At 36.7% G+C, this 26,888-nt stretch overlaps 1 protein-coding gene across 3 annotated transcripts in view; it reads right to left on the reverse strand.

Annotated features, from left to right (window-relative positions):
• Window positions 1-26,888, reverse strand: part of LOC139984697 (extracellular sulfatase Sulf-2-like) — a 48,418-nt gene that overhangs the window by 13,267 nt on the left and 8,263 nt on the right. For all 3 annotated transcript variants that reach the window (XM_071998709.1, XM_071998708.1, XM_071998707.1), the window contains exons 2-8: window positions 19,538-19,730; window positions 18,321-18,563; window positions 15,982-16,132; window positions 9,097-9,267; window positions 4,696-4,846; window positions 3,397-3,572; window positions 2,096-2,215 (exon numbers count right to left, since the gene is read on the reverse strand). In XM_071998709.1, coding sequence (XP_071854810.1) covers window positions 2,096-2,215; window positions 3,397-3,572; window positions 4,696-4,846; window positions 9,097-9,267; window positions 15,982-16,132; window positions 18,321-18,563; window positions 19,538-19,715 — 1,190 coding nt within the window. In that variant the 5' untranslated portion in view covers window positions 19,716-19,730. The remainder of the gene's footprint in view (window positions 1-2,095; window positions 2,216-3,396; window positions 3,573-4,695; window positions 4,847-9,096; window positions 9,268-15,981; window positions 16,133-18,320; window positions 18,564-19,537; window positions 19,731-26,888) is intronic.

The following is a 26,888-nucleotide window of genomic DNA, read 5'->3' on the forward strand; positions in this document are numbered from 1 at the left end:
TGAATATCAACATTTGGACATAAACAGAACCTTCTACCACTTTTATACTTCGAAGGTAGGAATAATAGTAATAGAAATAATAATAATAATAGTAATAATAAAAATAAAAATAGTTATAATAATAATAATAGTTATAATAATAATAATAATTATCATCATAATTATAATAACACAAAAAAGCTGCAAACGGACCATATTTTGCATATAAATTCTGAGACCTAATGTATGCCAGGTCATTGGCATCTAGTCAAAAATGCAACACAGAACAGACATTTTTTATTGTAAGTGACAGTTCATAGGTGACAGTTCTTCTTTCTGTCAAACATTCCTCTTTTGCACTCATAAAAGATTATTTAGACCACACACATCACCATTCCAACATACTCAATTTTTGTGAGAATTTTCGTTATTTTTTGTTATTTCTGTTATTTCTAGTCAGAAAACTGGACTTTAATAGTTACCAAAAGTTTATGACTAAATCTTAAAATTCTACCATAGTTACTCAAAAATTGTTAAACAGCAACAATTTTTAGCATAACTGTGGTCACCTGTTTGGAACCTTTATTTCCTTTTGGCCTACTTTTAATAAATATAAACATATTCAGTTTATGAGAAATTGAGTTTCTGAAAGATCAATAAAAAGAAAAAGATATCTAGGAATTGAGTGCCAGTTTCACCAGGATGCTTAGAATATGTATCTTTTTTTTTCTCTTGATTAATATCCTTTAAAGTTTCTAGAGCCTATTTTCGAATTTATTTCAATCGTTATTAAGCATACTACACGAATAAAAGAAAATAATTCTCACGAATCAGGTGGAGGCTTTGACTGTATTTCCAAACTTTCTCCAATTATGATTAAAGAAATTATTTAGTGGCAGTCTATTGGGTATATGAAAATAACTCCATAACTTTTTCATTGCCACAGTCCTAGTTCGAGGATTTTACATCCTATGATTCAGGAGTAGTGAAGTTTTGAACGTCATGCCAACTTAATCTAATATATATAGTGAACAGTAGAGAACGATGAGTGACTGTGATGTCATCGCAGCACTTCATTTCGTGGGCTGCAGGGACACTATTATTAGCAAACTACACTGTAGCGAGGAAAGTTCAAATTTCTGAAAGTAAAATAGTGATTTTAGATGGAAGTTCCCAGTAAAGTTGTAAGTTAGCAATCTTTTGAAGAGTTGAAACGTCCAGAATTCCCTAACTCGGTTTTCTTCATAATATGTTGTTCAGATATTTGATATTTGAGCGAAGTCTGTACACATTCCTGTGTATTGTACAAGGCCACGCTTAGAGTGACATCTGATTGATTCTGACCAATGTGCTGCATTGACGTCACGTCTCAACGTAAGTCAGTATTAGATTCGAATTTTCTGGCAGGACGAGCCAACATTTCAAGCACTCTATCACATAAACTAAAATTTATCACAGGGCGATACAAAGACAAAAACTGATATGACCGGAAGGACTGGATCCTGTTTACACTAAAAAACACCTTATATTTTCTGGTTATCAAGTGATTCTACCGCTGATGTTTATTCCAAATATAAATACCGCAGAGTTTTGCAACGGAGAATTGCACTCATTCGATGCATGAGACAGGAACTGAAATTGTGAAATGTGTGGTGCTAGAGCAGTATAAATTTTAAGATGAGAAAACGAAACCAGCTGCTCTAAGTGACCCATTGTTATCTTTATCTCCTCTGATAAACTCTGTCTATTCTGGACCAGGTGTGTCTGGTCAAAAATTTCTTCAAAGTACACCTCCTCTTGGACAAAGGAGGTCTTCAAAACCTGAAGGCAACTTATATTTAACCACAAGTATAACAGTTTCTCCTCCACTCTCACAGAACAAGATTTGTTTATGTTTTTTTCTGTTTTTTATGAAAGGAAATCAGAACTCATAAATCTCCATTCTGCGAGGTGGTGGCCTCAATTGTTTGTGATTATAGCAATAAATATCTCTCACTGTTGATCATTAACTTTAACATAAATGTCCAAACAATGTAGACTCAATATGAATGCTTTCAGGGGGATTAAATATTGGTTGGGGGGGGGGGGGGGAGAAGAAGAAAGATTGGTCTCTTACTTTGATCTGGGTAGAAATAACTTGAGGAGAGAGACACCATCCATGTAGCTTGGAATTTCAGCACCAGCAATGTCTAGCAGGGTGGTGGCAATGTCAATATTAAGAACGATGTTGGGTACTCTGCAGACATAGAAAAGAAAAGATGTTGTCAGCTCTGTCTGTAATTTATATTTGTCTGACAGACAGATAGATAGACAGACAGACAGACAGATAGATAGACAGACAGATATACAGACAGACAGACAGATACATAGATAGATAGACAGACAGACAGATAGATAGATACATAGATAGACAGTCAGACAGACAGATAGACAGACAGATAGACAGACAGACAGAGACAGACAGATAGATAGATAGACAGATAGATAGATAGACAGATAGATAGATAGATAGATAGACAGATAGACAGATAGATAGACAGATAGATAGACAGATAGATAGATAGACAGATAGATAGATAGACAGATAGATAGATAGATAGATAGATAGATGGACAGATAGATAGACAGACAGATAGACATATAGACAGACAGACAGACAGATAGATAGACAGACAGATAGATGGACAGATAGATAGACAGATAGATAGATAGACAGACAGATAGACAGACAGATAGATAGACAGACAGACAGACAGATAGATAGATAGACAGACAGATAGACAGATAGATAGATAGATAGATAGAAAGATAGATAGAAAGATAGACAGACATACTGACTGACTGACAGATATATAGATAGACAGACAGACGGACATATAGACAGATATATAGACAGACAGACAGATAGATAGATAGACAGACAAAGAGACAGATAGATAGACCCTGTAACATGTCTCAACACTTTTAACTAGTTATGCATTGTAGTACTGTCATACAATTACATATGAAATACATTCACAACAAATTGGCCTCCTTAAATATATACACATTCCATCACTATTCTATCTATAGTCAGAGAGCCTGATGTTTTGATCCTGGTGGAATCTTCCATTTTTTTTCACAGGCTATTACATCTGAAATGAAGCAAGACTAAAGACACATTAAAACTAGACAGATGAACAGACAGTTAAATTGAACAATTACATGAACAGAATTTTTACTGAAAAAAAGGTGCTGTGATCTTACATAGTTGAAATTGGAATATCCATACTATGATTTTGGCCAGAACATAAAAGTACACTAAAAACTGATCTGTTTATAAGAGCTGTTTATAAAGTCAATCTTCCCTATTACAAAGTTTAATGATGATGATAATCATAATTGTAAAAAAAGAAGCATAAAATGAAATTAGCTTACTCAATATCCCGAGGTATGGCTGGTCCCCTCATGTAAAATGGTACTCGAATATCAAAATCATACGGGAGGGATTTTCCCTTGAGGACTCCAAATTGTCCGAGATGGTAGCCATGGTCTGACGTATATATGATGTAGGTATTGTCTAGTTCGCCCATGGCCTCCAATTCCCTGCAGACCTGTTATTAGACAGTACGAGAAATAAACATGTATGATAATTTTATTTTCATCTCTGTATGTTGTAGATATACATACATATTCACATGCATGCATATAAATACACAAATAGGCCTACATTGTAAGAATCCAAAATAGTTTAGGTAAATTTAAACCATCACTAGGGATAGTGCTCAACCAAAGGGAGCAGGTAACAAATAAAAACTATTAAGTAAACTTTAGTGGCACATTTTATGGATACAAATTTGTTTGGTATAGATGGCCAAGTCCACAGCCTACACTCCTTAGTCTCAAAATGTACACATTTGTAAATTTTGAGACTAGGTTTGCATTTACATACATAGATTGCACAAACACGGGACACTAGAAAAACACTCAAATGTTAATCAGCATTACCAAAGCAACAGTGGTGGAGCGTCCATACAGTCGGGGGGGGGGGGCAAATGCCCCCCCTGACGGACTCAAATGGACTGCTGGCGCCCTTTTCAGCTTTTTACCACTTTTTACTTATTCGCGATTATTGACTTTTTGATTGCGCTCTCATCTACCTATTGACATTTGTCACATTTTGTTGGTGTAATTTGGCGACGACACCTATTTATTCTTCATTTATCTGCAAATTAGCCAGGCCCGAAAAGAGTCATTTCCGGCGATCTAGGGAGTATCTTTACTCAATAAATGTCTGTACGCTACACGCCAACCTGTGGTGGCGCTCTGCTTAGATAGTGTGGAAAGCGCCCCTACAGACCATTTTCGCCCCTCCTGACCAATACCCTTAGCTCCGCCACTGCATAGCAACCTTTACCAGGAGAGAGAAACCAATCACGCAATCTGTCTGATGTCTTGGTATGCAACTTTGTTAACAATAAACTTCAGCCACAGGAACATTCCTTTAAAGTCTACATCTGAGAAGATCTCCAGCCACAATGGTTGCCAGATACATTCACAAAAAAACAATGTTAAATATCTCAATGATACAGAAAATGTTCAAAAGAAGTGATTTTGACAAAAGGACACAGAAAAAAACAATTCCCATCAATTTTGTTACACAGTGAACTTCAGTTACTGGATATCTGTTTAAGTCTATACATGAGAAGAGTCCACAGTGGACCGGTGTTTACATACCTTATCCACTGCGTCATCTACAGAGAGTAACGTCAAAAGTCTCTTCCTGTGCATGGCATCTGTGAAGTTCTGTTCTAGGGGAGTCATCTGTTGAGTGTATTGTAGTAACCAATGCTTGTCGTCGTTAGGTCCGTAATTCCAAGACGGTGTTCTAGAAGAAAAATAAAAAGAAAGAAGGCAGGTGAGTAGAACATCAAGATTAGAATAGGGGGGGGGGGGTGTCTAGTGGGGAAAGCTTTTCATTCTATGGTATTTAAATATGTGGGCATGTAATGAGAGGGGAGTGGGATTGAAAGGTATAAGGAGAGGGGGAGGTGAGAAGTGGGGGTCTGGGTACCAAGGCAAAGGGAAGAGAAGGCCAGCATGGAGAATAACTTCCTAACTGTTTCTCAGAAGGCAATGAACAAAGGGAAATCTTACTAACAATTAATGACAAGGTTTATACCTCAAACTTATCAAGGAACGGAACTGAGACTGAAGAGGGCACCCTCCTAGGTGTATACAAAATATTCTTAAACAGTTTATCAGTTCAATTGAAAACCTATCCATGTATTCATCTTTCATGAACAACTGTCTTTATAATCAAGCTTTCTCTTCAAAGAATGCGTAAGTTGGAAATGTTTCACTCCGATATTCTGCTTCTGTACACCGCGTTTCCCCTCTCCCTGTTTTAGTTAGTTACATGGCAAGGTCATCAAAGAGGATACATGACCACAACATACCCAAATGACCGTACTCTTTAAAACAAAACACACAAAGGACACAATTACAATTTTATTACTTGGAAGATCATATTTATAATTTCCCATTATCAAAAATGGTCAGCCAGGGCAAAACTTTCAATCGCGGTTCACCATGTTTTCTTTTCAAAATAGTTCATCATCCTGAGACAGGTAGAGAATCAAAACTACGATATGAAATGTTTCCCGAAAGTAAGTGAGGGCAGTATTGAAGTACTTAGCATGCATAGACTCCGCTGGCCAAACAAAGAAGTCTTCAGCTTTGAGTACAGTGTTTCTGTATGTTGCAGTGTTGGAAGTCACTAACTACAGATACTCATTTGTGCCTAACTCTATCCATATATTTAATTCACAAGTGAGAAGATAAGTTTCTTATTTGTAGGACTTGCTGTATATATGCACAGTCTATTGATACTTATACTATTGCTTTCCTTTTTTTCTTTTCTTTTTTCGTTTACGACCTGTGTAAAGCCGAATTTCCGATTGTGGACAATAAATTCAAATTCAATTCAAATTCAATTCAACTGTAATAGTAATTAATACCGACTTTGCGATCCGCATTATAGTCATTGCCCACTTTGCCCTCCGCCGTCCCCCTCACAAGTTTGCAAGTTCGGTAAAAGTGTCTCCTTAGTTTTTCCCTTTTGGGAAACCAAAAATGAATACTTCTAACTCACTTCAGGAGTCATAGAATAATTTGAAGCCTGGGCTACTTTTGAAATCTTCAAACATCAGTTCTATTAGCGTGCTTAAATTTACCTAATTATCCTTCACTTTTACAGGATAAACCATTAAATTTAAAGTGGATTGGAAATCCAGAACGAAGAAAAAGTAACATTTCTTCTCCAAATAAAGAAAAAAAGAAAACATGCACCATTAATCAGTGACAGCTTCGATGAATAACATTCTTTGGTCGATAAATTTTATAAATGATCCTTTCGTAGGTGGAAATGAGTTTGTGCGACGTCTAACGGGAGACGAGCCGAGCCTAGAGCTCCCTTCGCCTGCGTCGATTCTACGATATCCGTCTGGTGGTCTCATTTCATGCCTCCTGCAAACGTCTTCTCTAGTTTCTGACTGATTAGAATCGGGATTTATGGACAGGTATTTATAGGCTTGTGGCGGTGGTGGTCTTCTATGCAAGGTTATTTTAGGAGATTTATATAGCAAGGGAGGTTTTTTATTTGATTTCTTCTCGAGCTAAACGTCACATGATCACGGCATGGCTGTGTCTGCATGTTGTGCATTTCTGTTTTTTAAAAAGGTGTCCTTTTTTGCTTGAAATTTTTAAATTGTAATTAAAAAATTGGCTTTTGTTGTGTCAAAACTTAATTTTGACATGAATAATTGTTAATCTATTTTCACTACTTGAAATCAAACATTCCTAGTCAAGCTACAGGGTCTACATTGTCAAGGGATTATAGTATCAATAAAACACCAAAATGTTCTAAACAAATCAACTAAGAAAAATTGCATTATTTATTACAAAGAAGCATACAAAGAGTGTACTGTACTTTATGGTACAACCCTTCTCTATGAAGTTATTTCGATTCCCAATTTTCTACTGCATTATTTTGTATTTATGTAAGTATGCGTGTATGTATGTATTTTAGATCCTCCTGCAGGCAGGAACTCGCGCAGAAGCCATCACTGGCTTATCAAAGCCGCAAGCTGACCGAAGTCAGTCTCTTAGATATTAAACGTCCATGATTATGAATTGTCAATTGTCGACAACTCTGTGACTGGATGACATACATTAATCTTGGAGTGACTCGAACTGGGGACCTTATGATTGGAAGGCACCGGCGTTAACCACTGAGCTAACACTTCTGTGCAAGGCTTTGTTAGTATATATCACAAACTTCTCAATTCTAATACAAGCAAACAATTCTTATACAAATTTCTCAATTCTAATACAAATTTCTCAATTCTAATACAAATTTCTCAATTCTAATACAAACTTATCAATTCTAATACAAACTTCTCAATTCTAATACAACAAACACATTTACTTCCTCATCAACATGCAAGAGTAAAACATTGACAAACTGTCCGACCATAAAAATTCACATTTTCTGACAGCGTTTTTTGTATATTTTTTTCCTGGAGACAAAAATCACTCAATCACTGTTTTAAGGCAACATTCCTCGCAAACACGTCCGCCGCCCCCCCCCCCCCCATTGCAAGAATATTTCATCAAGGTGAAGAGATCATAAAACTTCATCTTTTATAGAAGGAATCCATCTCTCTTGATTTTAGACTGATTTATCAAACCGCAAAACAAGCTGTCCATCAATTTCTTCGCAAATTTTCAAAGATTGTGAAACATCTGACAGTAACCGGAGCCATTGTTTACATAAATGAAACAAACAAAACGAGTAACCTGCTGTCAAGAAATCTTTGGAGTTATCAGACAAATTGAGAGAGGAATAGGAAGAAAAACAAGTCCTTGCCATGATTCCTTCCGGAGAAGTACATCCGAGGAACAGGCCTTAAAGGAATCTAGTCCAGAGGAAAATTTATTGCTGACTTATAAAATAGGAACATATAATGTACTTAGCATATCGTGGTGACATTGTACCCCCCCCCCCTGCACCCCCTCCAAAAAGAATATTACTAAATCAAGTTTTTAAGGCACACATTCCTTGCAGACATGTCCGTCCGTCGTGGAAATATTTCATCAAGGCAAAGAGATCGTAAAGTTTCACCTTTTATAGAAGGAATTTATCTCTTCTCATATCCTGGTGAAATCTGCATTCAGTGCCTACATTGCAGATTGATAAGTTGAAATTCAGCAAGAGGAAATTCCCTCTAACATCCTCCAACCGTATAAACAGTATCAACTTTGTTAGTCGTATAAAGAAACTATCATTTTACTGAGCGGTGATATCAAACACCAGAGACTTGTTTTCCCTTTTTATATGCAGTGACCTTTTACAACGATCGGATATTACTAGGTCATCAAGGTAACCTTTATTAGCCAAATTTCATCTCACATCTAGTTTGGCAAAGACATAAAATTGGCAACAGTCTTCTTTTCAGAATCGCTTGATTCTATTATGGAAAGATATATTGAGGATCGAATCAAATGAATAGTTTCCTCTATTTATTTTTTGAAGAAATTTCTTGAACCTAATGTGAAGAAGACGTAGGAGAGAGATTTTAGGAAATATGTAAAAATATGCAAAAAAATTTAAAAAGTAAAAATTAAAGGCAGCGTTTTCGACATGTTTCCAACTTTAAGTAACTCCAGTAAATCAAATGTTTAATATTGATAGCTGTACACTTTTTTAACATGTTTTATAATTTTGTGATATATTCAGTGTGTGGTTCATTGCATTACATTGTCTGTTGGGGTGGGAACGCAGCCAGTGCAGAATGAATTAAAACGAATTGAAACCATTATAAAGCAACCGATTCAAATTTCAAGAGAGGAACAACCTAAAAACAACTCATCCGATAAAATAAGGTCTTCTTGAGGCTAAGCTAAATTCTGTTCTTAGCGACAGTAACCCCCCTTATATATGGATCTTTAGGTATAATTTAAAGCTGTCACAATCAATCATATGTTATGAACAAATGTTTAATTCTTTCGTGAATGAGAAAATTAAGGGCTCTCCCAAACGGTAAATGAATATAGATTCACATTTCTTATCCTTACCGGTGAAGCTGGTTATTCTTGAACTCCTCAGTGTATTGGGGGGCGCAGTCCTCTGGTCCATGGGGGCTTGGAAATGATAGGACCATGGCGACGGGTCCGTCTGGGAACGCTCTCTTAGACACCTTGAAGAATGACATGCTGTCGTTAGCGATAAGGTCTGGCAAGTAGTCCCTGGCGGGTGAAAAAAAATTATAAATAATCATAATAATGTCAACTTCCCAGAAAGAACTCAAGACAAAGTTCTTATTCATGAATGCGTATCCATTTGTTTAATAACTGTTGTGTCCATTTTGCAACGCTTCTGCTCCTGCAGCGCTTCTGAGCAGTTTTTTTTAACTGGATAAAAGCGCTTTACAAATTATTATTATTATTATAAAATACATGCATGTAACATCATATATATAGGTAAAACAGCTGTAGGCTACTACTGCAGTAAACGGTGCGTTTATATACTAGCTCTAACTACCATTTAACACACTGCTGATACTGAAAAACATTAAATCGACTTCAAATTTACTTTGAAAGGACAGATTTAACTTGCAAATTCTTACTTGTATATTAATAAATATATTGCAGGGAACGCATGAAATATGTATTCCATAGTAGATCGGTTTGGTGAGGAGGGGGGTTGGGGGGGGTAAGAGGACAGTCGTTGTGTGAGAGTAACGTTTCTATGGTAACCATATCAGAGGTACACTATCAAAGGCATGTCAAGCCTACAAAGGTTATCTGAGATTACTTGGTCTCGTAACATAACTTGAATTTGTAACTATGTCACCTTATGTGCATTATATTGTTGTCCACTGTATGTTACGAAAAACTAAATAAATGAAATGAAATGAAGTTTCCTTTACACACTTTTGTACACACACTGCCTGCATAATTGTCATTTGTTCAAAGTTCAAATAAAACCAATGTCACCACAGTAGAACCGTTCATACAATTTGTGCTCTAGCTGATCATTTTTGTTGCGCAGATGAAACATTTCTAACCTTTCCCATCCCCCCCCCCCCCCACAATACCTCTAATTTACAACCTTCTGAAACTGACCTGAAAGTTGACAAATCACCTCAGTTGAAACTGTCCCTCTCATGGGATCAGCTGACATAATTTTTTACAGATTCTTGGCATAATTCAAACTTTTTCTTTCATTTTTTGACTGTGTCATGTGCATGATGGATTCGATCATCTTGATGAAAACCTGTAATCCATTGCCAACTAGAAGCAAATATTCTTCTAGAACCCAACAATTGATTTTGATTATCTCACCCCTTTGTTCAAGTGTTAATTTACAAAGACAAATTTAATCACATAATTTTGGAAGAAATTGAGTTAATGTTCAAACCAAATTAAGTAAGTGATTTCTACTATTTCTAAACATGCACTAAACAAAGTTGCAACAATTAATACAGGACACTATAGAGAGGAACATTGGAAGGGGGATGTTGTATGTGTGTGTGTGGGTGCATTTGTTTTGCTATCTGACCGAGGACTTGAACAAAAGAATTTCAGGTCCTCGGTTGTGATTTCTAAAGAATCACCACGTCCTCGGAAGAATTCTGTTGTATGGGGTATTGTTAAGGTTAGGGTACGTGGATTTGAACAATGGAAAATACAATGGGGTCCTCGGTCTGAATGTAATACAAACATGCGTGTGCCTGTGTGTGTGGGGGGGGGAGGGATGATGAGGGAGGGGCTTAAACATTGGAAGAGGGATCCTATGGAGGAGGATAGGTGGGGTGATTGGGAGTGACATTTCCATGCAAGAGCAGCCAGATAAAGCTTTGATCATCAAGACTGAATATTTTCTTCCACAGTCGGTTTTTAAAGTGAGACCGATTGACCGGTATCTGTTCTCGATGACTCAGTTCAAACACAATGAGGATCATAATCTATTAGTCCCTGAAGTCTTGTCTTTAATTAATAATAATATCACCAAGTTCATCCAGGCAAATCTCTTGATATTTCGACATCTTCAATCATTTTTGCTCTACCTGCTTCTCTCCTCATTATGACATTTGTTTAGTACACATACAGTGTAGCTAAACGCAATGCAATGAAGTGTGACCCTACAGTATAAGGTTGTGCAGTGTGTATTCCAGTATCGGTTCACACAGTGTTCCAATTGGAACTTTTTTTTGGTCCACATAGGTATTTTTATTTCAAATCCCTTCTTCTTTCGATAAATAATGAAGACTTAAAAATATTTAAATATCTTTTACATGATTCAACAAAAGAATTAAGGACAAAGAGAATAGCTGGAACTAGTCTAAAAGTAAATAAAAAGGTGCAAATTTCTTGACACCATTTGCTTATAAATATGCAATAAATAGTATGCAAATATATGCAAAATATATGCAAAAATATGCAAAATATTGCAATAAATATGCAAAGAGAATAAAACTGTCAAAAAAAACTTCTTATCTACTGTATAAGCCTCTGTAGGTAAATATATGTCAGAGTTAGAAGTTAGAAGATGTGTAAAAGTAAGTGGGCGGGACGTTTCGCTCCTAGCAGGATCCTACTAGGATCGAAACTTTGCCCACTTACTTTTACACATTCTCTTACATAGGCTCTTTAGTGGATAAGCAGTTTGCTAACAGGTTTGTTTTTTTATGATTTTAGAAAGTACTGACGGTTCTATCCTAGAAAGCTCTTCTTGAGAAGAGCTTCAGAACTAAATGAAAACAGACTAAGACTACATGAAGAGACAGACAGACAGACAGACAGACAGACAGTTGAGACAACTTTATGTGCAATCAGTGTAAGAAACTTTGAGGTATAATATTCACGTTGATATTTTGCGTAGCAATTTCCAAAGCACTCATTTTTTTTCCTTTAAATCAAAAGTTTCAAAAATTCTTTGCTTTCCTGTCTAAAAATGTAAATAAGAAAAAAAGAAATGATATGATATGATATGATATCCCATAAATTATTCCCCCACTGAAGAGATTTTTCAATATTTTTTTCCTTCAATTTATCAATATTTTGTTAACTAGTGACCTAGATTTGGATCCACATCATCCTCACTGTATTAAAAATACCTAACTATCGCTGCAACCTCATATTTGCAGTCAGGGACGTTGCTAGAGGTGTGGGGGGTGTCTCACCCCCTAAATCTTGGTAAAACTGACATACCTGTAGTTGGAGAATTTGAGTGCGACAGTCGGAATTTCCGACTGTCGCACTCTAATTTTCATATATTCTTGTAATTTGTGAGTGACCTAAAATTTTCAGTCAAAATTGACCTTTAATCAGTCATAATTACCACGTTTTTCTTGTCACATTGAGGAATTGTATCTCGCGATCCTTATACTCCACCATACAAAATTTTGTATGATTTTGAATACTCTAATAAAAATGCCTAATAGAACTAATGTACTGTATAACGTTTGCCAGCTTCAATTCGGATAATTTAAGTATTAATTTAGCTATTGGGTGGGTTGACCCTGTTCGCTAGCTTTGAGTAAGTTCAGGATATACATTTAATAGTATACAATTAAAACACTCAATGCTAATCTACGGAAACTTAAAAGTGCCTTCAACATAAGAAATATAAGGTGACATTTTTCTGTAAATACGTCCCTGTTTACAGTAGCTCTCTTTGAGTCAAAACTGAGTTGTAAGTTGAAGCAGACAAGATAAAGACACCCTGGGAAAGTTTTGGTTGTTCATGTTATCAGCCATTGTATGAACAGAAACACCTAGGTTCTTTAACCTATGGTGTTATGAACAAATGTCTCCAACCGTGCCAGTAATTCTTCCAAAAGGGTTTATCTTTTGATACTCTCCACCAGGATGACAAACAAGTTTGTTGTGAAGGGTTTTAAGATGTCTCTATTGCTTTCATCACCATTCATGGCTATAAACTGGTGGCTTAGATGGTATAAAGTTAAAGGCGATATCTATACACGCATTGATCCTCATTTATCCAGTGGGGCTTAGGTTTAAGGAAAGCCAGATCCTAAAACTGTTGACATTCTGCCCAAAATTTCCAAAAGTGTCCAGAGGAAATTCTCTGGCTATAATCCATGGGAATTTATTAAAGGTCAGTGGTCATTTTTCAACCGAAATGATAGTGTTTGTCTCTACCAGGGGGCTAATATGGGCGCGTTATTCTCGACCTGGAGGGCTACCGTAGGCGCATTATTCTCGACCGGGGGCTACTATGGGTGCGTTATTTTCGACCAGGGGGCTACTATGGGCGAAAGAGAAAAAATTGTTGGAGCAAAGAGCCCAGATAAAACTAATATCTCACAAATAGCCAGATTGAGAAATTTGGATAGTAGGCCAGTAGGGTGCTCAAGTTGAGTCCATTTTGGGTTATTTTTATTTCACAGGGTGATTGTGCCCTCCTTGGGGTAGAGCAACCCATAAAAGATACTTCCATAGCAAATATAGCCAGCCTAGCCTACTCTGAATATATTAATTAATATATTAATTAATTAAAAATGATTATTCAAAGCTGCCAATGTGGTTATCTTATATGTACCAGCTACAGGTAGCTACATCATTTTGGAAGATAAAACAAACTTTACAAGGTTCGGACTTCAGTGAATGGGATGAGGAGGGGTGCAGGGTAATAGAATAAACCCCCTTCTGTATTTTTTTGGATTCAACTTGTGAAACTCAATTTCACAAACATATCTTAGTGTTCTGGCCACTGTCCAAAAAATGATCACTAATTTTTTTTTTATCCTTCGGGCTGTGGAACAGATCAAATAAAACTTTTTGGCCCATAGTGACTAATCAAGTTTTATAGTTCATGGAATTATAAATAAAGTTTTTCTTGTTTGCAATCAGTAACATTATAAGAGCCAAAAAGATGATTTTCCCTTCATAGAGTAAGTATACAGTCCCTTTAATTTTTCTTTAGCTATTGTTACTGATAAAAAGTTCTCAGCAAATCTCGACTTTTCTGGCTGATGAGAGTCAGTAAAAGAGTGTGCTAAGTCACCGCGACAAATGTTGGATTTAACAAATCCTTCAGACTATTGAAACTGATCTCTGAGTTAAAATTTGTAAGGAGAAAATCCTATCGATGATGTTAAGGCTATTACTGTCTTCCAGTTGTGCCGCTCAAATGCCCTTTCAGGATTGCTTAATAGAAGGTCTGTTAACTGTCTTAAAAACAAGCCTGTCAACTTTATTTGGAATTAAGCAGTAAAAAGAAGATATATAAAACCTAGAAAAATCAACCTGTCACAAATCTCTTATTGATTGATTAAGAGCAGTATTCGAATCTAGTATGATACAAGATGTACAGTAGACAACCCCCCTGAACTGGCCTGAGGGTGGAGAGGCGGGGTGGGGGGGGTGATTTACCGCTGTACCGCTGACATATATCAGATAATTCCTCAATTTGTTAATATATAATATATATATATATATATATATATATCTCTATATCTCTATATATCTATATATATATATATATAAGCAAATCAAGAAGTAACAGAATAGAGATATTTCTATCCTCAGATTTTCTTTTGGTTCATGACAAAGTGAAAGATTACATATATAGGCCTATGTCATCATTCGTTACTCATCAACAGAAAATTGATTTTACAACAGGAAACGGTTACAAATCCCCCCAAAATGCTGCAAAGTGTATTCAACAACTTCACTTCACAGCCTCGAAGGCAAGTAAAACAATTTGGGTGAAGGTGTGACTAATATCCGCGGGAATGTCTCACACGATCGAAAACACTCCTTCTCTTAATCTCAGGGCTTATGACCCTTTACCCTACATTTGGTAAAACACTATAGTCTTTATTTGATCACGTCGTCCTACGCCTGCTACCAGCCACCCCCTTTATACATCTGGACTTACAAAGCCTGTCAATGTAATGGCAGGCTTAAAATTGCAATCTACTGTTAAGTGTTTGCTAAGCTCTTGTCCTAGTCCCCGATGACATTCTAATGGGATCTGGGTAGTTGTTTGCCCAATCGGTCATGTCCATGGAATAAATTAAAATACGGACAGGAGTGGCTGGAACAGAAGTACAGTATCAAGACGACGAGGAAAGATGTGTTGAAGAACTAAATGAATATTTTGTGGAATTTAACTTGATGCTCATTTACATTTATATGAGAAACCGTGTAGTACTTGCTGTTTGCTTGTTTTTATTATTATTATCTATTATAAGTTTGAATCTCAAGCCTAAAGTCTGATCTACTTCAAACATTAGCTTGAGAATTTGTTTTTAGATTTTATCTCCCTTTTACCACCTGTACCTCTCTCCATCCCATCAAAACCCCCACACCTCCCCTCGTTTCTCCCTTCACCATCTTCTCACAACTTTCTCCCACTTTCCTCCCGACCATGCCCTGGATTGGTTGCATGTTCTGCAGTATTGGAATTTAGCGATTTATGCCATATTTGTCTTTTAAAATATTAAAAATAAAATTTTGCATAACTGCTAGCTGTGTGCAGACATATGTATATTATTCAAAGTAAGCTGTAAGCCTTCAAATTTCTAAGCCGTTATTTGAAGAATCATTTATTTAGCTCTGTTTATCTGTTCCTGTATGTTATTTATTAATTAGTAAATATTGTGTTGTTCAGCCCCAAATAATAAATAAATAAATAAAATCATAATTAAAGATAGAAGGTAACAAATGGAAAACAAAAATGAAAAAATAATAACATTTCAATAAATATCAATTTTACTTGACCTGCTAAATTGTCATTAGCTGATGTAACATTTATATTTCTATTAATATGATCACAACTTCTCGGATACGTTCGGTCTGCAAAAATGTGTTGTGTTTAATAACTAGTGTTGGCTTTTTTAACTGCCTTGGGCAAAGTATCCTCTTAGTGATATTTACGATGAGTGAGGCTTGTGAGGCCCGAGAGCAGAAGATGGCGTTAATACTCACTGATGGTAGTCGTAACCGTGTCGTTCAACTTGCCCGTTGTGGTTGATGGCGTATTTATAGAACTTGGAGTTACCGATAAGCCCCGCCCACTCTGTCCAACCCGGGGGAATATAGCTCCCGTCGTAGTTGTTCAAGTATTTACCGAAGTAACCTGCGAGGGGGACAAAATTGAAAAGTATTGATTTCTGGAAAGGTGAGGGAGATAATAAAAAAAAGAAATTAGTATGATATCTAAATAATATACAGAATTAAAGGAGAAGTGAACCTAGCCATCAGGTTTTACCTTCGGGTAAATTTGTAACTAACAATCTAACTCCCATAAATATCTAAGAATAGAATACTGACTCTCGTTGGCAGATATTTCGATGTAATAGTTGTCTCACAGAGCTGCGATTCTTGTCATGTCCTTGCGCCACTAGGAGTTGAAACCTTCAACGTTTGTCTTTTGTTCTTTTCATATTTCAAGATGAACATACACATGTAATAATAATCAGCAATTATTTTCACGACGCTTAAGCGACCACAAATGTGGGAGAAGCCTGCAAGGTTTTATGGATTACAACTTACACGTCTGGTGGCTTCCAATTCAACATTTTAACTCAAATTTGGAAACTTTAGGAGAGTCATTTCAGATGGAAAAACTGTAGATTGCCCTTGGATGAATAACCCACCTTACTATGACCCGGCCGGGTATCGAAACCCGGAACCTCCCGATTGCTTAAGCCTCATTGCTTCAAATGTATATAATGTATGTGTGTTTGTATGTGCATGTATGCGTGTGCATGTGTATGTGTGCATGTGTGTATGTATGTATGTATTGATGCTGAAACCAGTGCTACTATCAGGTCGTACATGTATATTTAAATACCGGAGTATTTGCATTCCACATTCCCAAACACAATTGCTGTTAATGAAAATTTATATAGCATAGAGCATTATAGCATTAAGTTCTCGACACAGCAAATTTGTAAAAATTGGTGAAAGTTTCACGAAATTGCGATCTGGCAAAAACAGACTTAGTTATGCCATTTGCATCAGTTGAGCTGACAAAAAGTCTTTGTTTTTCTTTGTAATATATATATACAAACCATTTGTCCATCAAGGAAAACAATATTCTAATATTCTTACTGTAAACGAGTTGCATATAGATTAAATTCTAGCATTTAAGAGAACATAGAACGTTAAGCCATCGTTTCCAAATTTATCACATTTTATGGATAAATCAACCACGATATTTAAGAAACAGGAGAGTAAATCTCTTCAAGGGCATCTGCTATGATGATAAGTTGCCATGGTGACAGCTAGCTCTAAAAATCACCTACTATTGTCTATTTTCTGACTTAAGGAAAGGCTTATTTGCATGGTAAAAATTATAGTTCACATTAAGAATAATACCAATACTTAGAGTTTGCGACAAGATAAATTGAGATGAGGTTTTCAACTGACATTCTGGAATATATCTCTCCTGTAGGTAGGCTATTATAAAGTGTTATAAATCGTTTGCTACTAGAAGAATTTTTCATATTTAGCTTAAAGGCATTGAAGACTCGCCACCAACCAGCGTGCCGCCATCTTTATAAAGTAAACTTTCCGTTGCTTGCAAGTGAAGTTTGTCTCTTGTCGCTACAAAATGCAGACAGTAATGAAACGTGATACCTTGTTATCTTTAGCTGGACCTGAGATTTCATCACTGTATCGTTTGTACACTGTGCTGTGGGTATTGACCGCAGCTGTATGTACTGACTGTACACTAGTGTCTAATTACTAACAGTAGCAAACTGTGTGTGTATTTTCTGGGATCGATGGTGGTGTCTAAACACTTCTGTTACACCTCATTCGAAACTAGGTCAGATTACCGGCATGAGACGTTTCTTTGTGCGCGAGTCTTCGCACCCTTTAAGGGAAGGCTTCTCTGCATGTTAAAATAATAGTTCACATTAAGTGGATACCTTACTTAGAGTTTGCGATAAGATAAGTTGAGATGAGGTTTTCAACTGACATTCTGGAATATATCTCTCCAGTTGAAAGGCTTTTATAAATCGTTATAAATTGATTGCTACTAGAACAAAAATTTTCATTTTTAGCTCAATATCCAGCTACAGGCGCGTAGCGAGGAATTTGCAAAGGGAGGGGCAAACCTGCGTACCAGAAAATTTTGGCCGATAATGCCTCCCAGATCGCACTTCCCAGGCCTTGCAAGTTGCATCTACGCATTTTCTACTTGAAATTACTAGCAATATCATAAAAACGTACCAAAAAAATATGCTCAAGGGGGGGGGGAGGTCGCCCCCTTGCCCCCCCCCCTTGGCTATGCGCCTGTCCAGCTATGTTATACATACCTGTCCTATAAGATGCTGCTTGCAGGAAGGCACCAAAGTTCCTTCTCTCCGGTCCTCTCCTCCAGTGAGGTGCTACACAGTAGGAATCCACGTTAGAGTAGACCTTATGATTGTGTACGTACTGACCCGTCAGTATGCTGCTTCTAGACGGACAGCACATCGGACTGGTCACAAACGCATTTATAAAGTTAGCGCCTTTACTTCCCAGATGATATCTAGTTTTATTCATTACAGTCATGGAACCTAATGGAAAAAATATATATAGATGACAGGAATTTAATGAAAAAAAATAAAAAAATTGGGAATTCAAGCTTCAGAAATGTTTAACATGGATATTACTGCTTCTTTAACATGCCTGCCTATTTATTTATTCTCAGAACACTCATCAAAAAGAGGAGGCCTGATACTACTGATTCAAATTAGCTTGAACTGTTTGTTGGCTTTCTTAACCTTGAGAATAATTACTAAACTACCCTTTTTTTCTTGCCATAGTTTGTTGTAATTGACAATTTAGCTAATTATGAATTTCTCTCACCCACATCGAATATAAAGACAGTCCTTTAAGGTTTCAATGGGTATATGCTACCTGCACTCCTGTATTTAACAGGTAGGGGCTACCTGCACTCCTGTATTTAACGGGTATAGGCTACCTGCACTCCTGTATTTAACGGGTATAGGCTACCTGCACTCCTGTATTTAACGGGTATAGGCTACCTGCACTCCTGTATTTAACAGGTAGGGGCTACCTGCACTCCTGTATTTAACGGGTATAGGCTACCTGCATATTCCTGCATTTAATGGGTATAGGCTACCTGCACTCCTGAATTTAATGGGTATAGGCTACCTGCACTCCTGTATTTAACGTATAGGCTACCTTCACTCCTGTATTTAACGGGTATAGGCTACCTGCACTCCTGTATTTAACGGGTATAGGCTACCTGCACTCCTGTATTTAACAGGTAGGGGCTACCTGCACTCCTGTATTTAACGGGTATAGGCTACCTTCACTCCTGTATTTAACGGGTATAGGCTACCTGCACTCCTGTATTTAACTGGTATAGGCTACCTGCACTCCTGTATTTAACAGGTAGGGGCTACCTTCACTCCTGTATTTAACGGGTATAGGCTACCTGCACTCCTGTATTTAACGGGTATAGGCTACCTGTACTCCTGTATTTTACGGGTATAGGCTACCTGTACTCCTGTATTTAACTCACCTAATAATAAATCTTGATCATCTGTTAATATAAATACTATGTTGGGCTTTCTGTTACTTTCTGGTGGAACAGTATTTGCCGATTTCCTCCTCTCAGGTGACCCTGCATTCCCACAATGCATCAGGATTGGTAATAATAAAAAAAAGCGAAGCATTCTCACTTCTGGAAGCAGCTTCATGGCACTTGCAAAGAACTGTGGACGAATAAGAAGTCAAAAAATGTCACAACTTGCAGGATAAATGTTCAAACATTCACCTTTAAATTTCACTTAAACAATGGAAACATCCAAACTCACCCACCCCTCCCTCCCTCCCTCCCTCCCTCACCCACTCCACCCCCCCCCCAAATTAGATGCATTACTGTTTTTAATCTTCAATCTGGCCTAGATATGCTGTTCTGGCTCATCCATTGCAGGTACTCTACTGAGATGATACGCTAAGTGAACCATCATAAGTCCCTCCATCGCCGCCCCCTCACAATCTCACTCCACCACCACCACCCCACTCAAACACCTGAGGACAATTAATCTCTGGTGCCTTTTCTTTGTTTTGTTATTCTCTCTTTTTCAAACAACCTTGAGAGGATGGAGCTTTACTTCTCTTTTTAGTTCTCTGCAGGGCATGGTTTGCTTTATCAGATTTTAAATGACTATATTTGAGTTAGGTACAAGACTATCTCTTTGAAACTAATCCCTGCCTTCTAATAAATTGGACTATCCCTTTGAGACTGATACTGCCCTCTGATACAGTGGACTATCCCTTTAAGACTGATCCCTGCTCTCTCACATATAATGGACTATCCCTTTATGACCAATCCTGCCCTCTGATACAGTGGACTATCCCTTTAAGACTGATCCTGCCCTCTGATATAGTGGACTATCCCTTTAAGACTGATCCCTGCTCTCTGATATACAGTAGTGGACTTTCCCTTTAAGACTGATCCCAGCCCTATGATATAGAGGACTAGCGGTGGCACCAGTCTCTCTCTCTCTCTCTCTCTGGATAAAATGTAGGTTAATGGTGAGAAACAAGAGACACATTGTGAGACTAATGTTACCCTCTATGAGCAGCTAATGGACGAAGAAGAGACAGAGAAATTGATTGATACGATGCATGTTGTGTGATGTTAGATGGAGATACCTCCATATGACTCACAACTCTTCGCTAACGACATTAATAAAGCTCCCACTGTTTATGAAGTCATCAAATCTAAGCAGATGTTGTAGCACTTAACCCTCTGTATTACTGAGCACCAAACTCTTAGATCGTGAAAAGACAATCAGAAAAGAAACATATTTTTATTTTTTTTTTTAAAGCATTCAATCCTATGATCTATTGTTTGCTAAGTCAAGAAATAAAATACATCAAAATTTTTCCAACATGAAAGATTGAAAAGAGAAAAGAAGATACATTTTCTCAGATTTTACGAATTCAATAATTATTATACATTTTGCTATATTTAGCATTATATTCCTATACTATAGGATTAATGCTATACTTATTCTCAGACTGCATTACTGTAGCCTTTACTTATGCTTTACTGTAGTAGGCTAATACCCTATAAAGTATTTAATAGCCCTCAAAAAGATGAAATCAGCAAGTCAAAAGAATAATCACTCGTTGACGACAAATTTTGTCGAAAGTGTACAGTATATATGCAAATTAGACTAGGTCCATTCAGAACCATTGGGCAAGTCATACATTAAGATTGTAACCAAAGAAATTAGTTGAATAAATATTTCCTTCAAATACTCTAACATCCAAAAACATGCAGTAAGCATCTTTACATCATGACAGTCAAAGACAAAGACAAACTACAGCTGCTAGCTGGCCTGAATAGATCTGTGGCAACTGTATTCTGAATTGGTTTGTAATTAATGCCAATATTTGTAATAAAAGTTACATACAACTGTATACAACTGTATACAACTGTATACAAACTGTATATAAACTGATACTAACTGTATACAAACTGGGGAATAATTAAATTTCCTTATTCCGATATAGCAAATTTCACCACGATCGACAAAAAAATCTAAACTTTAAATTAGGCATTTTTATGGTTTCATAATATTATTTCAGTTGGAAAAACAATAGACATTTAAGTCTAACATGTCATCATTGAATCCTGCTGCATATTTGCACCGAGGTAACAGAATATTTTTTTAAATGCGTTAAACTTTCACACTTGAATATTGCTAGGAAATTACCAATAGATTGTGACAAATTCATGAACAATCTAACACAAATTCCAGACTTACTTGAAATATTAATATATACCAAACACTTTTGAAACTCCTTACTTCCTCGTCACTAGTTTTCAGTTATCACTAATTTAATACTTGCCACGGAAAATATGTTATCTCTCTTCTTGAAACGACTCGCAAGCACAGACTTTTGCCGTAAAGTTTAAACTTCCGAAAAACGCCAGAAGTATTAGGTCACAACGAGGAGTATTTTCGGGCGACACCCTCTTTATCGTAATAATGTTAAACTTAAAACTGGAAGATTGATTTTCCCAAATTTCCCCCCTCCATTCAAACTGCTCAGAGGGTAAAAGAGAGAGTTCATCTGATGTTCTTTGACCAATTTGTAACTTGGCACCTATTTGCGCCTCGAAGGTAAACAAATTACCAAGAAGGCAATGCTAGTAAGGGCTATTCGACACCTGTAGTCATATATGAGCAAACTAACCAATGTGTGCAATTCGTATCAGAGGGAGACAAATTCACAACGCTGTGTGTGTTAGGAGATACTGTACATGTAATATGAGAATGGAAGGGAAACCTCAAAAAAAGGAATATTGAAACAGCTCTATATTGTTCCAGGAATAATAGAAGAATAAAAAAAATGAACCTGATAGTTTTACGAGAAATACACCGAATTTTTTGTCAAACTTGGAATATTCTAAAACGTCTGAGTAAAAATTAAGATTAAATATTCATTTACAATTGAAAGAAACCCAATTTACTTACAGCTTGACTTTAGAGATCAATCTTTTTCATTCTTTTCGTATTGAAAATGGGTGTGGGGGGGAGGGGAAGAATGGTGGGGGAGAAGACAGTTGTACCCAGTGAAGTCCTTATCCAAAATATCCACCCAATATACCAAGGATACCAATGTACACACTATGAAATTTACTTTACAGATATACAGTACTATGTCATAAGTTATAATGTGTCGAACTGAGCACAAAGGTGGGTAATGCACTGGAAAACACACTAAAACATTTACCATGGCCACTATAGTGTCCAATCGTGTCGGTATCCACCATATATCCGAAGCATACTGTTCTGTGGTACACTGTGTTAAGAGTGTTGGACACTACAGTGTCCTACTGTTTATACAAGGATGTCCACCATATGCCAGTTTCAGTATACTGTACCATGATCAACTGCGTATAAGACTTTGGACACTATATGTAGCGTCCTACTGCATAGAGACTTTGGACACTATATGTAGCGTCCTACTGCATAGAGACTTTGGACACTATATATAGTGTCCTACTGTGTAGAAACTTTGTACACTTTATGTAGCGTCCTACTGCATATGGGACTTTTGACACTATATATAGCGTCCTACTGCGTAGAGGCTTGGGACACTATATGTAGCGTCCTACTGTTTATGTTCTAGCTATGTCAACCCCATCCCATTGATATTGTAAGTGCAATACACTGGGTTAGAGTGCTGGCCACTAGTATGTATGGAATACCACTGCGTCCATCTAATTTCGGTGATACTGTACTATGTTATACAATAAGTGAGTGTGTTAAATAGACACTATAGTGTCCTACCTGTTTACCATTGTGTCCAACCAATCCCAGATGACTCCTACATATATTACATTAAGATACTCATCGTGTACATGGATACTAAATAAACAATACAGTTATAGCAGTGCCCTATGTATATTTTTTACCATACATACTTATCGATTAAATTGCAGAATTTAATAATTTGAACATATTTACAGTTGCGTATTACATTTTGTTCCCATCTATTAGATTATTCATCAAACTGGCAGCTATTGGGCATCCACAGAAAAATTGGATAACATACATCAAGTCTGTAATTTATGCATATATACATCTCAAATTTGATAATATCTTGCGAAATGGTAAAAGCCAGGGAGATGCTATTTTAAATGCTATAGCACCTCCCTGGTATAATGGACCTCCCCTCCCCCTTCCCCCACAATGACATCGAACCTTCTGTACTGGCAAAGCTCCATAAAAATAATGATAATAATATTGGGTCCATATTGCAACATCATGCAATCATTAATATTGTACACAATAGAAAGTTGTTGGATGGCCAAGTTTTTGAGCATGAATATTTTAAGTTGTATTTGATTAAAGTTCTAAATTTCTTATGAAGGAAATATTCTCATGAATAATTGATTTACTTTGAGAGCTAATTAACGCAGGTCTATGCAAAGATACTTAAATTTCTTCTCCAGGCCTTTGCAGTCAAGTTTCTACATGTAGAGAAACCTATACAGTCTTAAGCAAGTCAGGAATGTATTAAGATCATCAAAATAGTTTTGAATTTAAAGTTTTGATTTCTATGAAACCAAGTCACATTTCATGGATCATGAACAATGTACTTAATACAAGCATATCAGACACTGCTACACCATTTTTTGTTGAAAATTGTATTTAGCTACCATACGTAGTTAATTATTAATCCTTTAATCCAAACTAGAAATATCTATGTCTCACATAAGTAAGCCCCATAAGTAAACATAAGTCCCCCCCCCCAACCCCTTTCTACTAAATAATTTACATAGATTCAAACTTTGTCGTTCCTATTTTTGTTGAACTTACTGAGGGCATCTTGAATCTCTTCATCAAGTAACAGTATAACTTGTCACATGATTTTGTGTTTATTTAATTACTACACAAGGTACTATATATCCAATCAGAACAACAACAATTTCGCAGCTAGTATTGATTCCTTGGAGCAACCCCAGTTAATTCCCAACTTACAGCTATGTTAGTGTTAAAAGGAATGGAATATTGTTTTAATGTGACAGTGCGCTTAAATAAGCTTATTTGGCTCCATTCAAAATTATAAAAACAAATGTTCAAGTTATGCCCTATAATTTAGAAAAACTTACATTCTTTAACATCATTTATAATAAAATGTTTAGAAAGGGCTAACCTCCTGCCAGTATAAAGAGATTGTTGCAAATCATAAGCCAAACACAGCAATAGCAACTTTATGCTGTCCAAAATGAAAATATTTAATTACAATATTTTACATTAGAGAAGAATCTATGAAGCCATCCAGACTTGAATCACTCAAGTACTTTAAAGGGTGTGAAGACTCGCGCAAAAAGAAACGTCTCATGCCGGTAAGCTGACCTAGTTTCAAATGAGGTGTAACAGAAGTGTTAGACACCACCATCTATCCCAAAAAATACACACACAGCTTGCTACCGTCGGTAATTAGACACTAGTGTACAGTCAATACATACAGCTACGGTCAATACCCACAACACAGTGTACCATAGCAGCGTGGACATCTCAGGTCTAGATAAAATATAACAAGGTATCACGTTTCATTACTGTCTGCATTTTGTAGCGACAAGAAGAAATCGTCATTTGCAAGCAACGGAAAATTAACCTTTTCAGAGTGCGGCACGCGATTTGGGGCGAGTCTTCAATGCCTTTAACACACATATCTCTGCATTATATATATTTCCATAAGTTCACACTTGCACTTTCCCAAAGCATTGTCTTCAAGTTAGCTAGACCAATTATTCAAATCATTCATCCATGGATTCAAGATGCTATGTTCACTATTTTTATTAATGAATAGTCTAGATCTACATAAATGTATATAACCACCAAATATACAATCTGTCTAAAGGTTGACTATATCAAGAAAGTTGCTGCAATGCACACACATACTGTACACGTCCCCCCACCCCCCCACCCCACCCCCAACCTCCACCATACTACACAGATGCTAAAGAAATGAAAAATATGACAGATTGCAAGTAGTCGACCATAACAGGTTTACAATCTTCAGAAAAAAAAATTCAAAGAGCAAAACAAAAACTGGTCTACAACAAGAAACATGTTCCTGGCATATTTAGAATAATAACCTCAATCCTTCATTTGCTTGACTGAATCTTGTGATACAGTTGGTCTGTAATTCACTGAATTTTGTAAAGTACATGTGATATCTAAAACTGATGAGCTCTTTTGGTTAATAGTTCATGTTACTTTCCTTTTTTAATAATAAATAATAATATTAATAAATATATGTTCAAAATTGAGTTTCCCATTAGTAATCAATCCCCTTGAGGCACAAATAAAATAAAGTGTCTGGGAATTGTCCCTCCCCCCCCCCCCTTCTCCCATTCCTGCCTGCCAACTTTAGTCTTTAGCTTTAAAGTGTTTAAAAGAGTAGTACCAAATTCAACATAAATTTTCTGCCCCCCCCCCCATCCCCTGTCCTGCCATTCATTTTTTCTTTAGCAGCTTGAGGTAAAAGATTACTAACTATGTAACTATGTGTGTAAAGGGCGGCACCAACCTCTTACAGGGGAGGAAGGAAAGAGTGGCTGAAGATATTGTGAGGGGGTAGTGGTTGGATACAGTACCAATTAATAAAAGGACTACTTTTTACGGTTTCTCGTGTATTGGATGTAACTGACGCAAAATAAAATGGTTTGGGTTTTATTTGAATCATGTCAAAACTGGACCAGAACTGGGCCAGACACTGACCAGCCATCTACCGATCAAACGTAGTAAACATGACCTGGAAATCCTGGTCATATCAAGAGGCAGGATTCCTGTTGACAATTAGAGTAGCTTCATGCAGGAGATTTCAAATATTTGTTACTTTTGCTTTCAAAGGGATGGATATTCAGTGATGGGTGAATAAAATCATCACATGGCTTAATAATTAGAATGACTGAAAGTTAGAGAACAAACTCAACCAAATCTCCTCTTCAACAGCTGTCAATATATATCACATGAATGGCAAGTACTTACTTTTGACAAGACATTTAAGAGAGAGAGTTGAGAGATATAAGAGGAGATTTGGACTGAGAAAGTCCTCACAAAGCTTCTCCTGCCTGGATGGTCATTCTAAAAGCATCCCTGGCTATAATCCACATCTCCATCTCCATCTGTGATTAGAATTTCAATTAGTGAACCACGGAGCATGACACCTCCATACAACCTGGTTAAGTTGTAAACAAGATATTCAGAGGTTGTTTACCTGGTTGTCTGCCCGATGGTATGTATTCATTCCAGTCCACAAAAGTATACAAAGTCACCTGTCAGGACGTGATTAACTTCATCGTTGCTTTCATGTACAGAATGCATGAGTCTTGT

This window comes from Apostichopus japonicus, chromosome 17 (genome assembly GCF_037975245.1).
Source record: "Apostichopus japonicus isolate 1M-3 chromosome 17, ASM3797524v1, whole genome shotgun sequence".
Lineage (NCBI taxonomy): Eukaryota > Metazoa > Echinodermata > Holothuroidea > Aspidochirotida > Stichopodidae > Apostichopus > Apostichopus japonicus.